This window comes from Polyodon spathula, chromosome 8, assembly GCF_017654505.1.
Source record: "Polyodon spathula isolate WHYD16114869_AA chromosome 8, ASM1765450v1, whole genome shotgun sequence".
Classification (NCBI taxonomy): Eukaryota; Metazoa; Chordata; class Actinopteri; order Acipenseriformes; family Polyodontidae; genus Polyodon; species Polyodon spathula.
In genome coordinates, this window is record NC_054541.1 from 24,729,446 (window position 1) to 24,747,650 (window position 18,205).

The following is an 18,205-nucleotide window of genomic DNA, read 5'->3' on the forward strand; positions in this document are numbered from 1 at the left end:
TTTAGATAAATACATTTAATGGTTGTCTTACCTGAGTTGTTGTTCTTGTTTTGATGCCCTTCTGTTTTTTTTGTTGATTTTTCCCCCCTTCCTTTCTAGTTTAAATGCTTCTCAACCTGCTCGAGGATCTTTTCTCCAAGTAGACTGGTTCCCTTGTTATTTAAGTGCAGTCCGTCCCGTCTATACAGATAGTCCTCGTTGTAGAATGTGGTCCAATGATCAAGATAGGTGAAGCCTTCCCGTGTGCACCACATCTTCAGCCATGCGTTTTGATTAATTATTTCCAGCTGTCCATATGGTCCTTTGCAAGGTGCCGGTAGTATACCAGAAAATACCACAGTTTTGGTTTTCTCTTTTAATTTCCTTCCTAGCTCTCTGAATTTGTTTTGCAGGGATTTTGGTCTGTCTCTTCCAATGTTGTTTGTACTGATGTGGACGACTACTACCGGGTCGTCTCCTGTTCGTTCTAGGAGCCTGTCCACGTTCTCAGTGATGTGCTTGACCGAGGCTCCCGGAAGGCAGCACACTGTTGTAGTAAGGGGGTCCAAACTGCGAATTGAACTTGCTGTGTTTCTCAATATGGAGTCCCCAACAATCATGACCTCCCTTCTTTTTGCTGTCTGGTCACCACTGTCAATAGGGTCCTGGATGTTGTTCCTTTCATTCTCTTGTTGTTGGTTCTGCTCATCAAAATTCTGAAGTGACTCAAATTTGTTGGTTGTTTTGATTTCTGGTGGTTGTGTTTGACGAAGTTTCTTTTTTTCCCTGCTTCTGCCTACCTGAACCCAGCTGTTCTGATCTCCCTGGTGGCTTTCAGTCTGTTAGGGGTGATGCAGACTTCCATGAATTGTGGGTGTGCCAGTTCCTCAAGATCCTGTTGCTGTCTCACTTCTTCCAGCTCCATTTCTAGCATACTTACTAGTTTATGCAAATCCTGGATTGCGCGGCACTTTACGCACACTTGGTTTAGCTCCGCTGGGTTTTCTCGGATTTCTCACATCAAGCAGGTGTCACAGATTACTGGCTTGAAGACCATGTTGAGGGTTTTTTTTTTGAGGTTTAGTTTCTTCTGCAGCCGTCAACCTGCTTTCAAACTGCTTCTAAACTGCTCTGTACTTTTCCACGCCTGTACTTCTCGCTGTCGCTTCCACTCGCTGTCACTGGGAAGACTGCCTCATTTAACTGCGTTGTTCTGCTGTGCTGTTGGCTCCTCCCCTCGCCCGTGTCTCAGAACGGCGCTGAATTTGAATCAGCTGCTCCGAGTTTCAGCTTGTTTGTTATCAGAAAAACACACGCGGCTGTTTGACTTTGAGCTGCTGCTGTGTTTCACCAATGTCCTCTGTTTCCTGATTAAAGCAATTCAAGATGCAATTTCTCCTTACTGCTTGTAAACTGCTGTGTACTTTTCCACGCCTGTACTTCTCCCACTCGCTGTCTCTTCCAGTGTAGCTCCAGTGTAGCTTTGTCAGTGAGCTTTGGGTCATTGTCATGCTGAAAGGTAAACTTCCATCTCAGTTTCAGCTTTCTTGCAGAGGGCAGCAGGTTTTTCCTCAATGACTTCTCTGTACTTTTCTCCACTCATTTTCCCTTCTGTCCTGACAAGTACCCCAGTCCCTGCCAATGAGAAACATGCCCATAAAATGATGATGCCACCACCATGCTTCACAGTAGGGATGGTGTTCTTTGGGTAATGCGCTGTGTTGGGTTTGCGCCAAACATAACTCTTTCCATTTAGGCCAAAAAGTTCCATTTTAGTTTCGTCAGACCACAAAACTTTTTGCCACATGGCTACAGAATCTCAGGAGTGTTTTTTTTTTTTTTTTTTTGCATACTTCAAATTGGATTCAAGGTGGGCTTTCTTGAGTAATGGCTTCCTTCTTGTCACCCTACCATATGGGCCAGATTTGTGGAGTGCTTGGGATATTGTTGTCACATGCACATTTTGACCAGTTTTGGCCATAAAAGCCTGTATCTCTTGCAAAGTTGACATTGGCCTCTTGATAGCCTCTTTGATCAGTCTCCTACTTGCTCGGTCATCTAGTTTGGAGGGATGGCCTGATCTAGACGGGGTCTCGTGGTGCCATACACCTTCCACTTCTTAATCGTCTTGACCGTACTCCAAGGGATATTTAAGGCCTTAGATTTTTTTTTTATACCCATTCCCTGATCTGTGCCTTTCAACAACTTTGTCCCGGAGTTCTTTTGAAAGCGCCTTGGTGCTCATGGTTTGCTTTGAAATGCACTATCCAGCAGAGGGAACCTACAGGAACTTCTGAATTTATCCTGAAATCATGTGAATCACTGCAGTTTAACACAGGTGGAGACTACATAACTTGGTGTGTGATTTTGAAGGCAGTTGGTTACACTTGAGCTGATTTTGGATTGCCATTACAACTGGATAGGTGGACACTTATCCAACCAAGCTATTTCAGTTTTATTTTTAATACATTTTCTACAAATTTCTGGAATATTTTTGTCACTTAGAAGTTGTTAATTCCAGGCCATAAGGCAACAAATGGTGAACATTTTGAAAGGGGGTGTAGACTTTCTATAGGCATTGTGTGTGTGTGTGTGTCTATATATATATATATATATATATATATATATATATATATATATATATATATATATATATATATATACACACACACACACAGAGTACTGTGCAAAAGTTTTAGGCAGGTGTGAAAAAATGCTGTAAAGTAAGAATGCTTTCAAAAATAGACATGTTAATAGATTATATTTATCAATTAACAAAATGCAAAGTGAGTGAACAGAAGAAAAATCTACATCAAATCCATATTTGGTGTGACCATCCTTTGCCTTCAAAACAGCATCAATTCTTCTAGGTACACTTGCACAAAGTCAGGGATTTTGTAGGCATATAGTCAGGTGTATGATTAAACAATTATACCAAACAGGTGCTGATGATCATCAATTCAATACGTAGGTTGAAACACAATCATTAACTGAAACAGAAACAGCTGTGTAGGAGGAATAAAACTGGGTGAGGAACAGCCAAACTTGGCTAACAAGGTGAGGTTGCTGGAGAGTTTACTGTCAAAAGTCATACACCATGGCAAGACTGAGCACAGCAACAAGACACAAGGTAGTTATATTGCATCAGCAAGGTCTCTCCCAGGCAGAAATTTCAAGGCAGACAGGGATTTCCAGATGTGCTGTCCAAGCTCTTTTGAAGACGCACAAAGAAACAGGCAACGCTGAGGCAACCGTAGACGCAGTGGTCGGCCAAGGAAACTTACTGCAGCTGTTGAAAGACACTTCCTGCTTACTTCCCTTCACAATAAGAAGATGTCCTGCAATGCAATCAGCTCAGAATTGGCAGAAAACAGTGGGACCCTGGTACACCCATCTACTGTCCGGAGAAGTCTGGTCAGAAGTGGCTTTCATGGAAGAATTGCGGCCAAAAAGCCATACCTCCGACATGGAAACAAGGCCAAGCGACTCAACTATGCACAAAAACATAGGAACTGGGGTGCAGAAAAATGGCAGCAGGTGCTCTTGACTGAAAGCATTCTTACTTTGCAGCATTTTTTCACACCTGCCTAAAACTTTTGCACAGCCCTGTGTGTGTGTGTGTGTGTGTGTGTGTGTGTCTGTATATATATATATATATATATATATATATATATATATATATATATATATATATATATATATATATATATATATATACACACACACACACAGTGCCTTGCAAAAGTATTCAGACCCCTGACCAATTCTCTCATATTACTGAATTACGAATGGTACATTGAAATTTTGTTCTGTTCGATATTTTATTTTAAAACACTTAAACTCAAAATCAATTATTGTAAGGTGACATTGGTTTTATGTTGGGAAATATTTTTAAGAAAAATAAAAAACTGAAATATCTTGCTTGCATAAGTATTCAACCCCCACACATTAATATTTGGTAGAGCCACCTTTCGCTGCAATAACAGCTTTAAGTCTTTTGGGGTAAGTATGTACCAGCTTTGCACACAGTGTCGGAGTGATTTTGGCCCATTCTTCTTGGCAGATTTGCTCCAGGTTGTTCAGGTTGGTTGGACGACACTTGTGGACCGCAATTTTCAAATAGTGCCACAGATTCTCAATGGGATTGAGATAAGGGCTTTGACTAGGCCACTGTAGGACATTCACCTTTTTGTTCTTGAGCCACTCCAATGTTGCTTTGGCCTTGTGCTTGGGATCATTGTCCTGCTGAAAGGTGAATTTCCTCCCAAGCTTCAGTTTTTTAGTGGACTGAAGCAGATTCTCTTGCAGTATTTTCCTGTATTTTGCTCCATCCATTCTTCCTTCAATTGTAACAAGATGCCCAGTCCCTGCTGATGAGAAGCATCCCCACAGCATGATGCTGCCACCACCATACTTCACTGTAGGGATGGTGTATCTTGAGGCATGGGCAGTGTTCGGTTTGCACCACACATAGCGCTTTGAGTTTTGGCCAAAAAGCTCTATCTTGGTCTCATCTGACCACAAAACCTTTTCCCACATTGCAGCTGGGTCACTCTCATGCTTTCTGGCAAACTCCAGACGTGTTTTCAGATGGTACTTTTTGAGTAACGGCTTCTTTCTTGCCACCCTCCCATACAGGCCCGTGTTATGCAGGTCTCTTGATATGGTAGACTGATGCACCATTACTCCACTCCCAGCCACTGAACTCTGTAGCTCCTTCAAAGTGATTGTTGGCCTCTCTGTGGCTTCTCTCACAAGTCTCCTTCTTGTTTGAGCGCTGAGTTTTGATGGACAGCCTTTTCTTGGCGGTGTCTGGGTGGTGTGATGCAGCTTCCACTTCCTGGTTATTGATCCAACTGTGCTCACTGGGATATCCAAACACTTATTTTGTATCCTTTCCCTAATCTATGCATTTGTATTACTTTATCTCTAACTTCTGTAGAATGCTCTTTTGTCTTCATTTTCCTTCAGATTCACAGCCTTACCAATGATCCTTCTACAGTGGGGTTTTTATCCAGAAAATGTGACAGCAACTTTAATGGTTCACAGGTGAAGGCCAATGGTAAGGTAATTGTGTCCTCGTTAAGGCAATTTCTTTCATTGGTGCAAACTGGGAGCTTCCACAACACAGGGGTTGAATACTTATGCAAGCAAGATATTTCAGTTTTTTATTTTTCTTAAAAATATTTCCCAAAATAAAACCAATGTCACCTTACAATGATTGATTTTGAGTTTCAGTGTTTTAAAAAAGAATATCGAACAGAACGAAATTTCTACGTACCATTTGTAATTCAGTAATATGAGAGAATTGGTCAGGGGTCTGAATACTTTTGCAAGGCACAGTGTGTGTGTGTGTGTGTGTGTGTGTACATATACATACATATATATATATATATACATATACTATATATATATATATATATATATATATATATATATAATATAATATAATATTTATATATATATATATAATTAAATTTTTAAAAAAAATTTTTAAAATGCTTTATGTTACTATTAGAAAATGACACTTTAGTGACTGTGCTATTGAAGGCTACATTCTGGAACTAACTTGTCAGATTTTGTAACCTGTGTGTTGGGTACTGGTCACTTGTTTTCCTGGTTGGGGGAATGCATGTTTATTTTCCTTGTTTTTATTTTGCAGTGTTTGTTTTTATTTGTTGGTGACTAGAAATGGGTGTATACAGTGCTATAACCAATGAGAATTATAATTCAGAAACAGAAGATTATGATATTTCGCTTCTACATCTCAAGAAGTCTTTGATCTTTAATGACTGTGAGGCCAGCCTGCCTGCCCACTTCAGCTGAAGAAATACAAGCCTCCGATATCTGCTTTGCCACTGGGTGGGAGGCCGCAACAGAAAGTCTCTCTCTCTTCTTTTTCATTTTATTTGTTTTATTTTACAAATCATAATTCCCCTTACAGAGTGCCTCTTAGTCTTGAGTTGATGTGCTTTCATTCAAAACCTTTAGGTCTGCGAAGCAATTCCTATCACCGGCTTTGATCCCTCCCCTGTCAGTTATTCTACAAAAGGGTTGAATACATTGATTTAAATAGTGGTGTATCTTAATACCATTGCCATGTTAGTCAATATAAAAACTAAAGGTTTAATGTGTCTTAACTATAAAATGAATTATTTGTATGCAGTGTATAGACAATTAATTTAGATGGTAGTTTACTAAATAACAAACATTTTCATGCTGTGGTCTATCGGAGCGGAAAACTTAATACTGTACAATAAGAAAGTAATTGAAAGCAGCTGAAAGTTCCTATCCTGAATTCAGTAAATTGTGCACATTCCTTCTACTCAGGCCAGCCAGGTATAACTGCTAGAATGATGCATGCTGGATACCCTGGAACTGGTGGCAAAGACTCATGTCAGGTAGGTATTGGGAACAGTTAAGTATCAGTTTCAAAAGGGTTGCCAAAATAAACTGGTGCAGTTGCACTACTTGTGCATTGTAGGATGGTACATTGAGACATGCTATTCCCAGACTACTGACCGTCAACCACAAATTTCTTCCACTTTAGATCAAATTATCCTATAGCCAGGCATGATTTTGCTTGACGAGCAGGAGGTGTGAAGTCTGGGTGTTGCTGTTTTAGGGTGACTCTGGCAGGCCCTTGGTGTGTGCCTGAATAAAGAGCGGCAGTATGCAGTCCAGAGTGTGATTACAGTAGCTGTGGTGTTGGCTGTGCAAGGGCTAAGAAGCCTGGTGCATATATTAGAGTTGGAGTCTTCTTGGAATGGATTCACTCAAAATTAAAAAGTGAGTAAACTTTTATACCTAGGTTTGTAGAACTTTTACAATGAATTCAGTTATAAGTATTGTCAAAATATTGAAAGTACAGCATACTTAATTATTTAGGGCCTAGAGGTTGTGACTGAGAATTCCATTCTCAACCATGTGGAAAGACTGTGTAGGGAACAATGAACAGTTCTGAAATGGAATTTGAACACAGAGAATCCACAATGATTGAATGATTTATTGATTGCAATTGCAGATGATTTAATTAACTGTGATGGGCGCTCAGAGCCTGAATGAAAGATAAATTTGGCAGGAGGTGCTTGACGGCTACCTGTGCGAGGCCGGCTGGAAAAACATGAACAGTTACATGCATGCCAGTGCCGCAGATTGGGACGAGGCACGCTCCAAGGTGGTGGCTGGGGAGGCCGAAACAAAAGCGATATGGGAGAATAACACACAGAGCCTTTATGCACTTGTTGATGACATGCTGGTTAGGGGTGGGTTCTCCTTCCAGAAAAGCAACAAAGTTTACAACACTTACAGCTAATGACAAAAGGTCGGGTGTTGCACAGAGAATTGTGGGAGTCTGGAACCAACTCCCCAGTAATTTTGTTGAAGCTGACACCCTGGGATCCTTCAAGAAACTGCTTGTTGAGATTCTGAAATCAATAAACTACTAACAACCAAATGAGCAAGATGGGCCGGATGGCCTCCTCTCACTTGTAAACTTTCTTGTTCTAATTTGCACCACAGATTGGAGGTTTGAGTACATTCCGTTTTTATTTTGTAGGTCATATCGAGGCTGATGATCTCAAAGTAGACAATGATGAGGAATATGAGGATTATCAGGATTCTGTCCTGTTTAGCATCAATAGTATGTATAGATTTGATTTATTCTGTTATTTTTACACTTCTGAATTGCTCTTGAATATAGACCTTATAGACTATAGACTGTTAGACCTTTTTTTTTTTTTTTTTTTTTTTTTTTTTTTTTTTACTTTTGTATAAAATCATGAATTCCTACACAAAGGGGATATACAAGATACAATGAAGTGTCCACAGTTAACTTTTGTCAGTTTCTACTTACACTTTAAGACAACTTTAATAGTTTTCTTCACACACCTACAATAGCTGTTGGTCTTGCTATGAACTCAGGGCTAAACTTAAATTGCCATTACCCACATCACTGCTTTCTGTTAAATAGCATACATCAGGGAAGAGTTGCTTTTATTGGCAAACATTCTTCTCCCTGAACTACGGCGTTTCTATCCCATTTTCAAAATAGTTTAAAAAATCTCTTAAACTTTCAGCTTTTCACAAAAGATTTGGGTCCCTCTTAAAAGAGACTTTGGGGTTAAAATATGTTTTGTTGCCGTTGCTCCCGCTGTCCGTTCTTCGGTCTGCCTGCCTGCTACCACTGGACCCACCCCCTGCGCAGCTGTGTGATCTGATGCTGAACATTTATAAATTCATCTCGACAGTTCCTGTCATACCTTTTAAATGTGTCCAGGTATGGGGGTATCATGTCTTCTGCTGTGCCCTGCATTGTTTCAAATTGTTTCTTAACACTCACTCACTGGCCCAGTAGTTCTCCATGTTACCAAGCTGTAAATTGCAAAGTCAGTTTGTTAAGTAACCGGGTATTCCATGCAAATAACGTCTTTCTGTGAAGATGTATCACAAATCTAGTATGGATACCTCCTGTTACTACCCCAGATAACAAAGGATTATTAAAAAAAAACGCACTCTCAAATGATACTGTTGCAGGTCTTGTGAGGAAGGGTCTGCGTGATTTAAAGGCAGGCTCATTTGCGCTTTGTCATGAATAAAATGGGCAGTAATATTCTACTTTCAAATGTAATGAATAAACCAAGAATTACAAGAAGTGTAACGAATCAAAACTGTACTTTCAATGACAATGTTCAATTCAACATCTGAATTTTTTTTTTAATTTTTGCATTTTTGGTTTTATTTTTGTATGTTTTAAGGGATTATTTTTGTTAAGTCAGGCAGAGGTGGAAGGATATTTACTAAAAAATACTTTTTTGTTAATTAAAACATGTTTTTACGGGGGGGGGGGGGGGGGGGGGGGGGGGGGGGGGGGGGGGGGGGGGGGGGGGGGGGGGGGGGGGGGGGGGGGGGGTGGGGGGGGGGGGGGGGGGGGGGGGGGGGGGGGGGGGTTGTCTTGTTTTGTAATGTCGGTTGATCCATTTTATAAGCGCAATAAAGGCACTTCCGGGCATATGGATATCAGAGTATATCCCACACCCTGTCATGCCTTATTGCTTACATATAACATTATTTCGTGGTATAATGTGATGGACAATTCTGAAAATGATCACAAGAATGTTATAGGGTGGTTTTCATTTCTTTAATTCTGGGAGTTTTACCCTTACCCACTTTATCTTGTTCTTTTAAATGTGAGATGTTGGGTTTCTGGGGCTTTGGCTGTTTGAACCATCTTAAGAATTGACAGCACAGTAAGCTGTTCAATGCTGCTTTCCTCATCGGCTACATTTGCAGGACTTGGCCAGCAGGGAAAAACAAGGGTGAGCAAAATCTCTCAAGTAGGGCTGTGGCAATGTGTTGTTGGGTGGATATGAGTAAATTAAGCCACAGATAATCTTTTTAGTCAACTAGTTGTTGGATATCTTGTAGGACATGGATTTCTCCTCCCCAGCCATTTTTTTTTTTTTTTTTTTTTTTTTTTTTTTTTTTTTTTTTTTTTAGAATTGCATCTTGGGCAATCGAAAACCAACTAGGTAGTATGATGTTTATATGTTGAGATGGGCAACTGGCACATACTGACCAGGTCTTTCATTTAAACGTACTTAATTCAAGCACTTTACATTACCCTATGAGTATATTGATAGCACATGCAAAATTATCAAACCTCCTTATAAAATGTGTTGCTATAGCTGCCATTGGAGAACTGTGGCTCCGTTAAACTCTGTCATTCAATTGGACTTCAAGGACTTTGGTGCAGAGATGGGCCCCAGTAAACATCCTGGCATCTTAAAGAATCTATCCATGTATCTGAAATGCAGATGGCTTCTGGTAGTTCACAGAATGCTAAGCAAAGGAGTTTGTGAAAGTTTTACAAAGACTTGCCCAGTTCAGTTTTTGGAAAATGGCTTGTATTTACAAGGTCTTTGATTTAAGTTCATGGTCTGAAGTGGGGTTGCTGTGTTGTGGAAATGTGCTTTTTCAGCAAGCAGGACTACTTGCTGTCATCACTGAACAAAGGAGTGGCTTGGGGTGAAAAATGTAACTGCATTGATTGGTTTTATCTTTCTACTGTATAGGACCTTGACACGCTCTTTACAACATATCATGATCAGCTGTGATATTAATAACTCTTTTTATTTCTCTTTTTGTACAAAAGAAAATGCCTGGAAAGTTGTATCAGGTCAATCTTCCTTTTGTCGCTAGCACTCCTTGTAAAACTTACTGGGGTGATGACATACAGTCAACCAACTTGTGTGCTGGGGCAGCTGCTTCTACTACTTGTAAGGTATGTGCTGCCTCTGCTGATACATGAGTCTGACTTGAGCAAGTTACCAGTGTTAACCTTTACCTCAGACGTGCTCCAATTTAGACACGGTATCGATTAGAAAATGCATCATATCTCAGCTGTCCAACTAGCAATTTTTTTTTTTTTTTCAATGAGTCATAGCCATGATTACAGTGAATGCCTCCATGTAATTGGTTTAGGGCTGGGGTGGGTGAGTGTGATGGGGAACTGCCCCATCTATATGAATGTGTTTGGAACTGGCAGGGAGGGGGTTAAATTCCTCCCTGCCAGGAAAACATGTGAGAATGTGGCTGGAGCTCTAATTGAATAATTAGTAATTATTGATCAATTGGGCTCCAGCCACAGGGGATAAAAGCCAGGGGAGAGGGCCTGGCTGGAGGAGGGTGTGTTTAGAAGAAAGGTGTTTAGAAGAAAGGTGTGTCTTGTTTAAAGACTTGGAACCTGACCATTTACTTTGTAAGTTCACTTATTTCTGTTTGAACCTCTTCTGTTGGCCCTTGTGCGCTTATTTATTTGATTATTTTTGTTTGACAAATAACTATTTTTGACTTTACATTGTCTCTGAGTCTCAGCCCTCTGTTATCCTGTTTATATATATATATATATACATATACATATATATAACAGATATATTATACATGTATATATGTATATATGTATATATACACATATATATATATATATATATATATATATATATATGTATATATATATATATATATATATAATGTATATATATATATATATATATATATATATATATGTATATATATATATATATATATATATATGTATATATATATATATATGTATATATATATATATATATATATATATATATATATATGTGTGTATATATATATATATATATATATATATATATATATATATATATATATATATATATAAATATATATAAGTACATTATATTATACATATGTGGTGTGTATATATATATATAGTGATATATATAATATATATATATATATATATATTATATATATTTATATGATAATATATAATTATATATATATATAATAGATATATATATATATATGGTGGTTTTTTTTTTTTTTTAACTACAAGTTCCTGATTAATTGTATCTGCCATTACAGCAAAATTCAGTCACACATTTGAAACATCTATATCCCATCTACCCACCATAACTCTGATCTATAATTCATCCGAAAGATAAGGATTGGGAATAATGAATTTACTTTTTATTTTTAGGTTTTATTTAAAAAAAAAAAAAAAAAAAAAACCTTTATGTATGATTTTTAAAAATACTTCCGGAATGCTGTTTTTTTTTTTTTTTTTTTACTGTTTTTATTTTATGCTCAGTTTTGAAACTGTTTCTCCAGATGGAGGCGGAACTAATGTAAACATTTTGCAATGTAAAAGCAGTTTAAATAATGACTTCTGATTTGAAATCCTTGATCCTATATCCTATTCTAGATCACTTAGAAAAAAATAGTACATGGCTTATATGTTAAATATAACACATCCCACAACCAAACCTATTTGAAAAGGTCTAATCAATGCCTTTCTGTTTTTTGACGCAAACAGTTGTTATTGAAGTAAGTATTAACATTTCATTGTAACATTCTGTTCTAAACAGAAGTTGCGATTATATGTTAAATATATCAAACTGTTGGAAACAATGTATTGCAATGTATACTTTTTCTTTGGTAATTCAAATACATTACGTGTTATCTGCATGTTTATTTTCTGTTACCAACAAGGGGCATGCTTTTATTATTATATACATGTATTTCTTATTGTCCGATGCTGTCACCCAAGTTAATTTATAGCTGTCACAAAATATCACATTGAAAAATAAATCAAAAGTACATTTAGTAAGTTACTTACATTTTGTATATTCCTATTGTTTGTGTATAATTGTCTACCTGTCTATCAATCTCTATGTACACCTCTGAATATTATATTTAGATGTCATCAAACTGCAATATATCTTACAAGCAAGTTTTACATTTTTTTTTTTTTTGTCTTGCAGAACAATGACCTAGGAATTAAAGCTGCATTTTGACTCACTTTGGATCGAGACTCGTAGTTTAAGAATCCTTAACTTAGGAATGTGTGGCCATTAAAGTGTTACCGTTGTTTTGTTATTAAATTACCTAAATTATTTTAATCAGTTACATTTTGTAAATTTACATTTTCATTAATGAAATATATTCCTATGTCTGTCTTTTATTTATTACTGTAATTAATGTGTCACTTACACCTGCAATATCTACAGTACTATATATTGATGTATGCCAGAAAGGTGGAGTGTTTTATCTATTTGGCATTGTAAGCTTGGGCAGCAAACAGTGTCTCCAACGTTCCAACTGTCATCACCAAGGTGTCAGCCTACAGTAAAGTATTAGACATAATCTATTAAATACATGTTTACAAAAACATCATTTAATAAACAAGTTGCATGTGTGTTTGCTTCTAAAGAAGGGTGGATAAAAGATATTAATTTATTCCTTTTTTTACTTAATAATTGTGCTAAGTGAGAGATATAAGGGTTCTTTTGAGGGAAGGAAGGGGTTTGATCTATTACTCTCCCAGTTCAAGGTCAGGATCTTTCCTTGCTCCCCAGAAAGGTTGGTGGGGTTGGTAAAGAGTTGACCACAAATATTACAACACCCTAATAAATCAAAAGCAGCTTCTACAGCACCCCAGAAAGTAAAGAAACAACAAACAAATCAAACTTCAGTGTTTGGCGTACAGTACTGGATGCTCTTGTATTCTAGTTCTGGATGCCTTCAAATATTAATGTTATTTCATATACTTCTCTTCTGACGCTGTGCTTAAGGAACCACTTCAAAGCTGGCATTATATACATGCATACACACACAAAGATAAGTGTAATACAAAAAAAAATGCATATTTACATACTATCTCTGTAACATGTAAGCACAACTCAATCCAATCAATCTACACTGTCAGGGACTGTTTCTAGCATTATTAATGCCACACAGTACTGAGATATGGTATTGAGTAAATAAATGAGCTAAATGATTCTTAATTTCACTAACTGATTACTCCTGGACTATTAGTTGCATATTCTAAGTTTGCTGGGTTTTTTTGTTGTTTTTTTTTTCCCCTCCTGCTACCTCAGAAGCCTGATCTTTGGCTAGGATATATATATATATATATATATATATATTATATATATATATATATGTACACAGGTGTGGGACAGGTTGGATGATTAGAAAGTAAGTTTACCACACAGTATGGTGCGTTGATGTTGTAAACTTACTTTCTAATTGCCCTATATAGATAATGATTTTGCTATCTCCTACATTCACACTACCTGTCTCTCCCCTACTGATCAATAGGCTTAATTAACATAAATGCACCTGCTATTATCTGTAGGGAATATAATGCACAAAATTGCCTAAGGATGTGAAACCAAGGGGTGACAGGACCTACAGATATTTTCAATATGGCTTCAGGGTACAGCCAGCCGCCATGCAAAAATAATTATTGGTTTACACAATGAAGCATTGTCACTATTGTAATAGTGAAATAGTTTAGAAGAACATTACAATTAAGTTGTTAACAAGATAAAAAAAACAACGTCATATCAGTAGTTGACTGCTATCCAGAACTTCTTATTTACAGTACTGTAACTGTAGTTTGTCTACCCGAGTTTCATCCATAAGTCAGTTTTGTACATAATTTAGGCTTTCTGTTACATGCAAAAGGGTACAAAACGCTATTTATTTACACGCACTGAAACTAACTTGGCAGCATGAGAAAAGAAAACCCGTGTACAGTGGGCTAGTTACAAAAATATATTGAGTGTTATTAGCTAGTTTAGCTTCCTTGGTAACGGGTTATGAAATTCCTTTTTAACGGCTTAAGAATTTAGCAGCTAAGAATTACATTATCACCCTTCATGAATAGAACTTAAGTAAAAATCTTACGTAAGAAAAAATATCTATCTTAAGAAAAACTTAATCTTTGTGGATTGCAGCCCAACCCCACCACATCCTCTTCGGTTCCCACGTGGTTTCCCTGTGCAGCAGGAAGTACCTTTGTTAAGTTCACACAATACGGAAGTGCAGTGCGAGTACCGCTGTGGTTGGACTGATAGCGGATAATCTGAAGTTATACTGACAATAGTAGGCATGTGTTATTATAGTACCCAATTTAAAGCAGATGGATAAACTCGGACTGTTACAGCTGCATACTCAAAACAGTGAAAGAAGGGATTATAAGGACGTCTGTACACTGATTGGTAATTGTTAAATGTACTTTGTTCGGTTGTTTGTGTGTCCAGATAGCTTGTTTGTTTGAGAGATAAGATAAGGCGTCGTAGACAAATATATGCACAGTATAAAAGCGAGCAAACACATTGTTCTGCACTCTTTTTATGTTCATTAATTTGGAGGGCTTTTAAAAACGTTAGTTATCTATGATACTGTCTTAAAAATGCAATATATATATATATATATATATATATATATATATATATATATATATATACATACATTTTTCATTTAAATCTTTTATGGTTACTGAATTCTTTCAGATGGTCTATTTATTGGCCTTCTCTATCGGAAAGGCAGTGTTACACTGTAGTTTTTGCTGTAACTTAAGGACAGAAGGTACTAAACCAGAAGATTTTACCTGGGGCTTGTTTACAGGATAGGGCCTATATCCTCATACCTTGCTTAATACCCTTGTGTACTGTGGATATTGTAACAGGGTGCTTTTCTTTATTGCAGTATTTTGAACAAAGAAGAGCATTATGGATCCCACAGCTTCTGGCATGTTTTGTGGAAGGATGCTGAGCATGGTGAACTCAGAGGATGTGAATGCCATTATCCAAGCTCAGAGGCACATGTGAGTAATATTAAAAACAGGTGTTTATTGAAGTGAAACCAGCCCGTCTGCAGCATGACCTGACTTGTATGTGTTTATTAAGATTTAAGGAAGAAGACGAAAAAACTCTTTGGCCAAATACATTTTAACCGGAGAGTCCAGCTCAAGTGGACCCAACATTTCCTCCATCTGTTGATGATACAAATCACATGACAATGTAACCTTTCAACCCTGCGTGTACTGTATCTATAGATTAGGCGGGACTGGAAGACATTTGGAATCTACTTCCTCTTTAAGCTGGAATTCTGTGATTTGGTTTACATGTCTTGCAGGCTTGATCGATTTGAAAAGACAAATGAGATGCTCCTAAACTTTAATGGGCTGTCGAACGTACGTCTGCAGCAGATGAATGACCGATTTCAACACCATACGAGAACACTGGTGGAGATGAAGAAGGACCTTGACAGCATCTTCAGGCGAATCAGGTGCCTCGAGTACTGTAGTGGGAAGGCTTGGCTGAGTAGCAGCCTCTGGTGGGGGTGGCAGAATAGAAGGGGCAAAATTACACAGTACAAAAAACACATGAAAGTGAAAATAAACTAAAAATATTATGCCTGTGCACAGTGGAGTGGAAGCTAAAGGGCAGATCAAACTCACACACAGACTAAAAGTACCAATCTGATACCATGGTACAGTTCTGGTGGAACATGAATTTATGTAGCTCCTTTCCACACTTCTAGGATGGAATATGGCAGTCATTGTGCACCTGCAAACACATAACAAATTGTTGCTGTTTTCTTTAAAGCAGATAAGGTGGAAGTCCAGTTATGGTTTAACCAATAATAATTATTTTTAATCTGCAGGACACTGAAGAGCAAGATTTCAAAACAATACCCAGATACCTTTAACAGTAAGTGCTCTTTGTGACATATTTGTGACATATGTATTGGCTGATACCCCTTTTAAAAAATACACAAGTTTTCGTTTGACAAAGGAAAGCTCTTTGTTGAAGTTCAGATAAATTAGTTATTGGATTCAGTGGAACATTTTCTGTGAATTCACCTGTAAATGTTTTTATTATTTTAATTAGATGTTCACGAATCTCCAATTCTTGAAGACGATAATGATGATTTTGATCCCATACCTCCAAGCACAGCAACCACGACAGCCACATCAGAACAGAGCACAGAATCTTGTGACACCAGTCCGGATATCTTATCCCTGTCGATGAGCCGTTGCTCTGAAGAGTTTTCTCAGGAACTGCCAGAAACCCCTACTTGTAATGGACAAAGGAAACCTTACGATGAAGATGAAGAACAACATGATCCAGAAAAGGAATAGAGGAACAGCAGCATTACATTTTAAAACAAAATCTATCCTGACATGAGTTGTATTACAAATGTGTTGTTAATATTAATCTGTCTGGGGATGAACACTAGTTGATATCACATATTTAATTGGCATTAACAAGAGAAAAGCTAATGCAGCTGTACTGTGTGAGATGTTGCTTGACTGTAACCAGGAAGCATAACACCTAATAGAGATTGTTCTGTTTTACATTAAGTACCCTAAGCTTTTTCAAGATCGAAAGGCAGATGAATACACTTTGAATTAAGTGCTGTCTTGTTTTAAACATTGCCATCTTAAACCCATAATGTGAAAAATCATTTGAAAAGTTGTAGGACCAGCTTGTCACAAAAAGTATTCAGTGAAACTGAGGATGCTGGTTTTACAATATAAACAGCTGTATAAATAAACAGTTTTTTTATTAATATTTTTGTATTCATTAACAATGCAATCATACATGATACAGTTCATGTATTTATTAGTACTAAATAGATTACTGTTTTATTTTTAAATGCTGAAGATAGATTTACTGAAAAAGGTTTTGTGGCACAAGGTGACATTAAATCCAACCACTGATTGACATGTTCACGTGAAACGATATAAATAAAAGATCACTGGTATGGCATTTGCAACTCTTGCAATAAAATAGCAGTCCTAAGTAGGTGATGCTAATGATTGCCTTTGCCCATTTTTTTATTTCAAAGACGTTGGGTCAGTTGCAACGAACATTATGAGTTAGTCTGCACCAAGTGTACTAACTTCGGGAAAGCTAGTACAGTACTTTATTGAGGATCATCCCCAGCTGTGGATTAAGTTTGACCCAATTGCAATGAACAAATGAGTTGGGGATTAGCTGATCCTCAGGTTTAGTAGGTAGCAGAGAATGGAGACTATCTGTAAACCTCAAACCAATTTATTCCAGTTTGTTATAGTTCAAAGGATTTATGTGAGTAATCATTTCCATTTTTTCTGCAAAAAAATAAATAAATAAAATATGTAATTATCTTGATAGTTTTGCATAGTATATACAAAATGTATTTATCCGAGACCATTAATCAGAGCAAGAATTTATCAAAGCTGTAAATGTAATCAGATATGAAATCGAGTCATCCAAGTATGTAAAGGTGTAATATTCATACCAAAGAAGTCATGGCTGGTGGTCATGTACAGAATTACTCGACAGAGCAGAAACTATTTTGTCAAGGAATGCCAACAGCAATTGAGCAGAGCATGTGGCCATCCTCTGCCCCATGATTACCCTAATTACATTGTTTGTGCCCAATTTGCTGGCCCAATAGAAGGAGCTATTGGTAGTAACAGCATTGGGTTGATACACAAGAATCTCTCCCAGGAATGTCAAATAAGACTCATTGCAGTTCAGTCAGCATATTGGCTTAATGCAAGTATTGTTACATTAACGGGCCCTTCTTCACAGGTGCAGAGAGATACGCAGGGTGAAGATGAAATACCCTGTGACAATTCCAATTTAATCATTCCAAATATTTTTCATATCATCCCATATCTACATGTATTGTAATTGTACATTTTTTCTATACCAAACAGTCCAATAGTGGAAGATTGAGCGTGCTGGCAGTCCTATTTACTGATGCTTAGTGCACCATCTAAACCAGGGCTTCTCAAACTCGGTCCTGGGGACCCCCTGTGTCTGCTGGTTTTCATTCCAACCAAGCTCTCAATTACTTAATTAAACCTTTAATTGAACTGATAACT

General features: G+C 37.4%; 1 protein-coding gene across 1 annotated transcript; it reads left to right on the top strand.

The window, feature by feature from the left end:
• The first annotated feature begins 14,357 nt into the window (after window positions 1–14,357).
• On the top strand, window positions 14,358–16,899 carry kxd1 (KxDL motif containing 1). The gene is made up of 5 exons (XM_041257272.1): window positions 14,358–14,540; window positions 15,031–15,148; window positions 15,460–15,612; window positions 15,991–16,037; window positions 16,218–16,899. Exons 2-5 carry the CDS (start codon window positions 15,054–15,056, stop codon window positions 16,466–16,468), a joined length of 546 nt encoding a protein of 181 aa, XP_041113206.1. The 5' UTR covers window positions 14,358–14,540; window positions 15,031–15,053; the 3' UTR covers window positions 16,469–16,899.
• The last annotated feature ends 1,306 nt before the right edge of the window (window positions 16,900–18,205 follow it).

Bases quoted from the DNA above. Each gene is read 5' to 3' on its own strand.
- kxd1 (XM_041257272.1), top strand. From the start codon at position 15,054: ATGGATCCCACAGCTTCTGGCATGTTTTGTGGAAGGATGCTGAGCATG. The intron at 15,149-15,459 runs GTGAGTAATATT...CATGTCTTGCAG, and splicing joins ATCCAAGCTCAGAGGCACAT to GCTTGATCGATTTGAAAAGA. The intron at 15,613-15,990 runs GTGCCTCGAGTA...TTTAATCTGCAG, and splicing joins AGCATCTTCAGGCGAATCAG to GACACTGAAGAGCAAGATTT.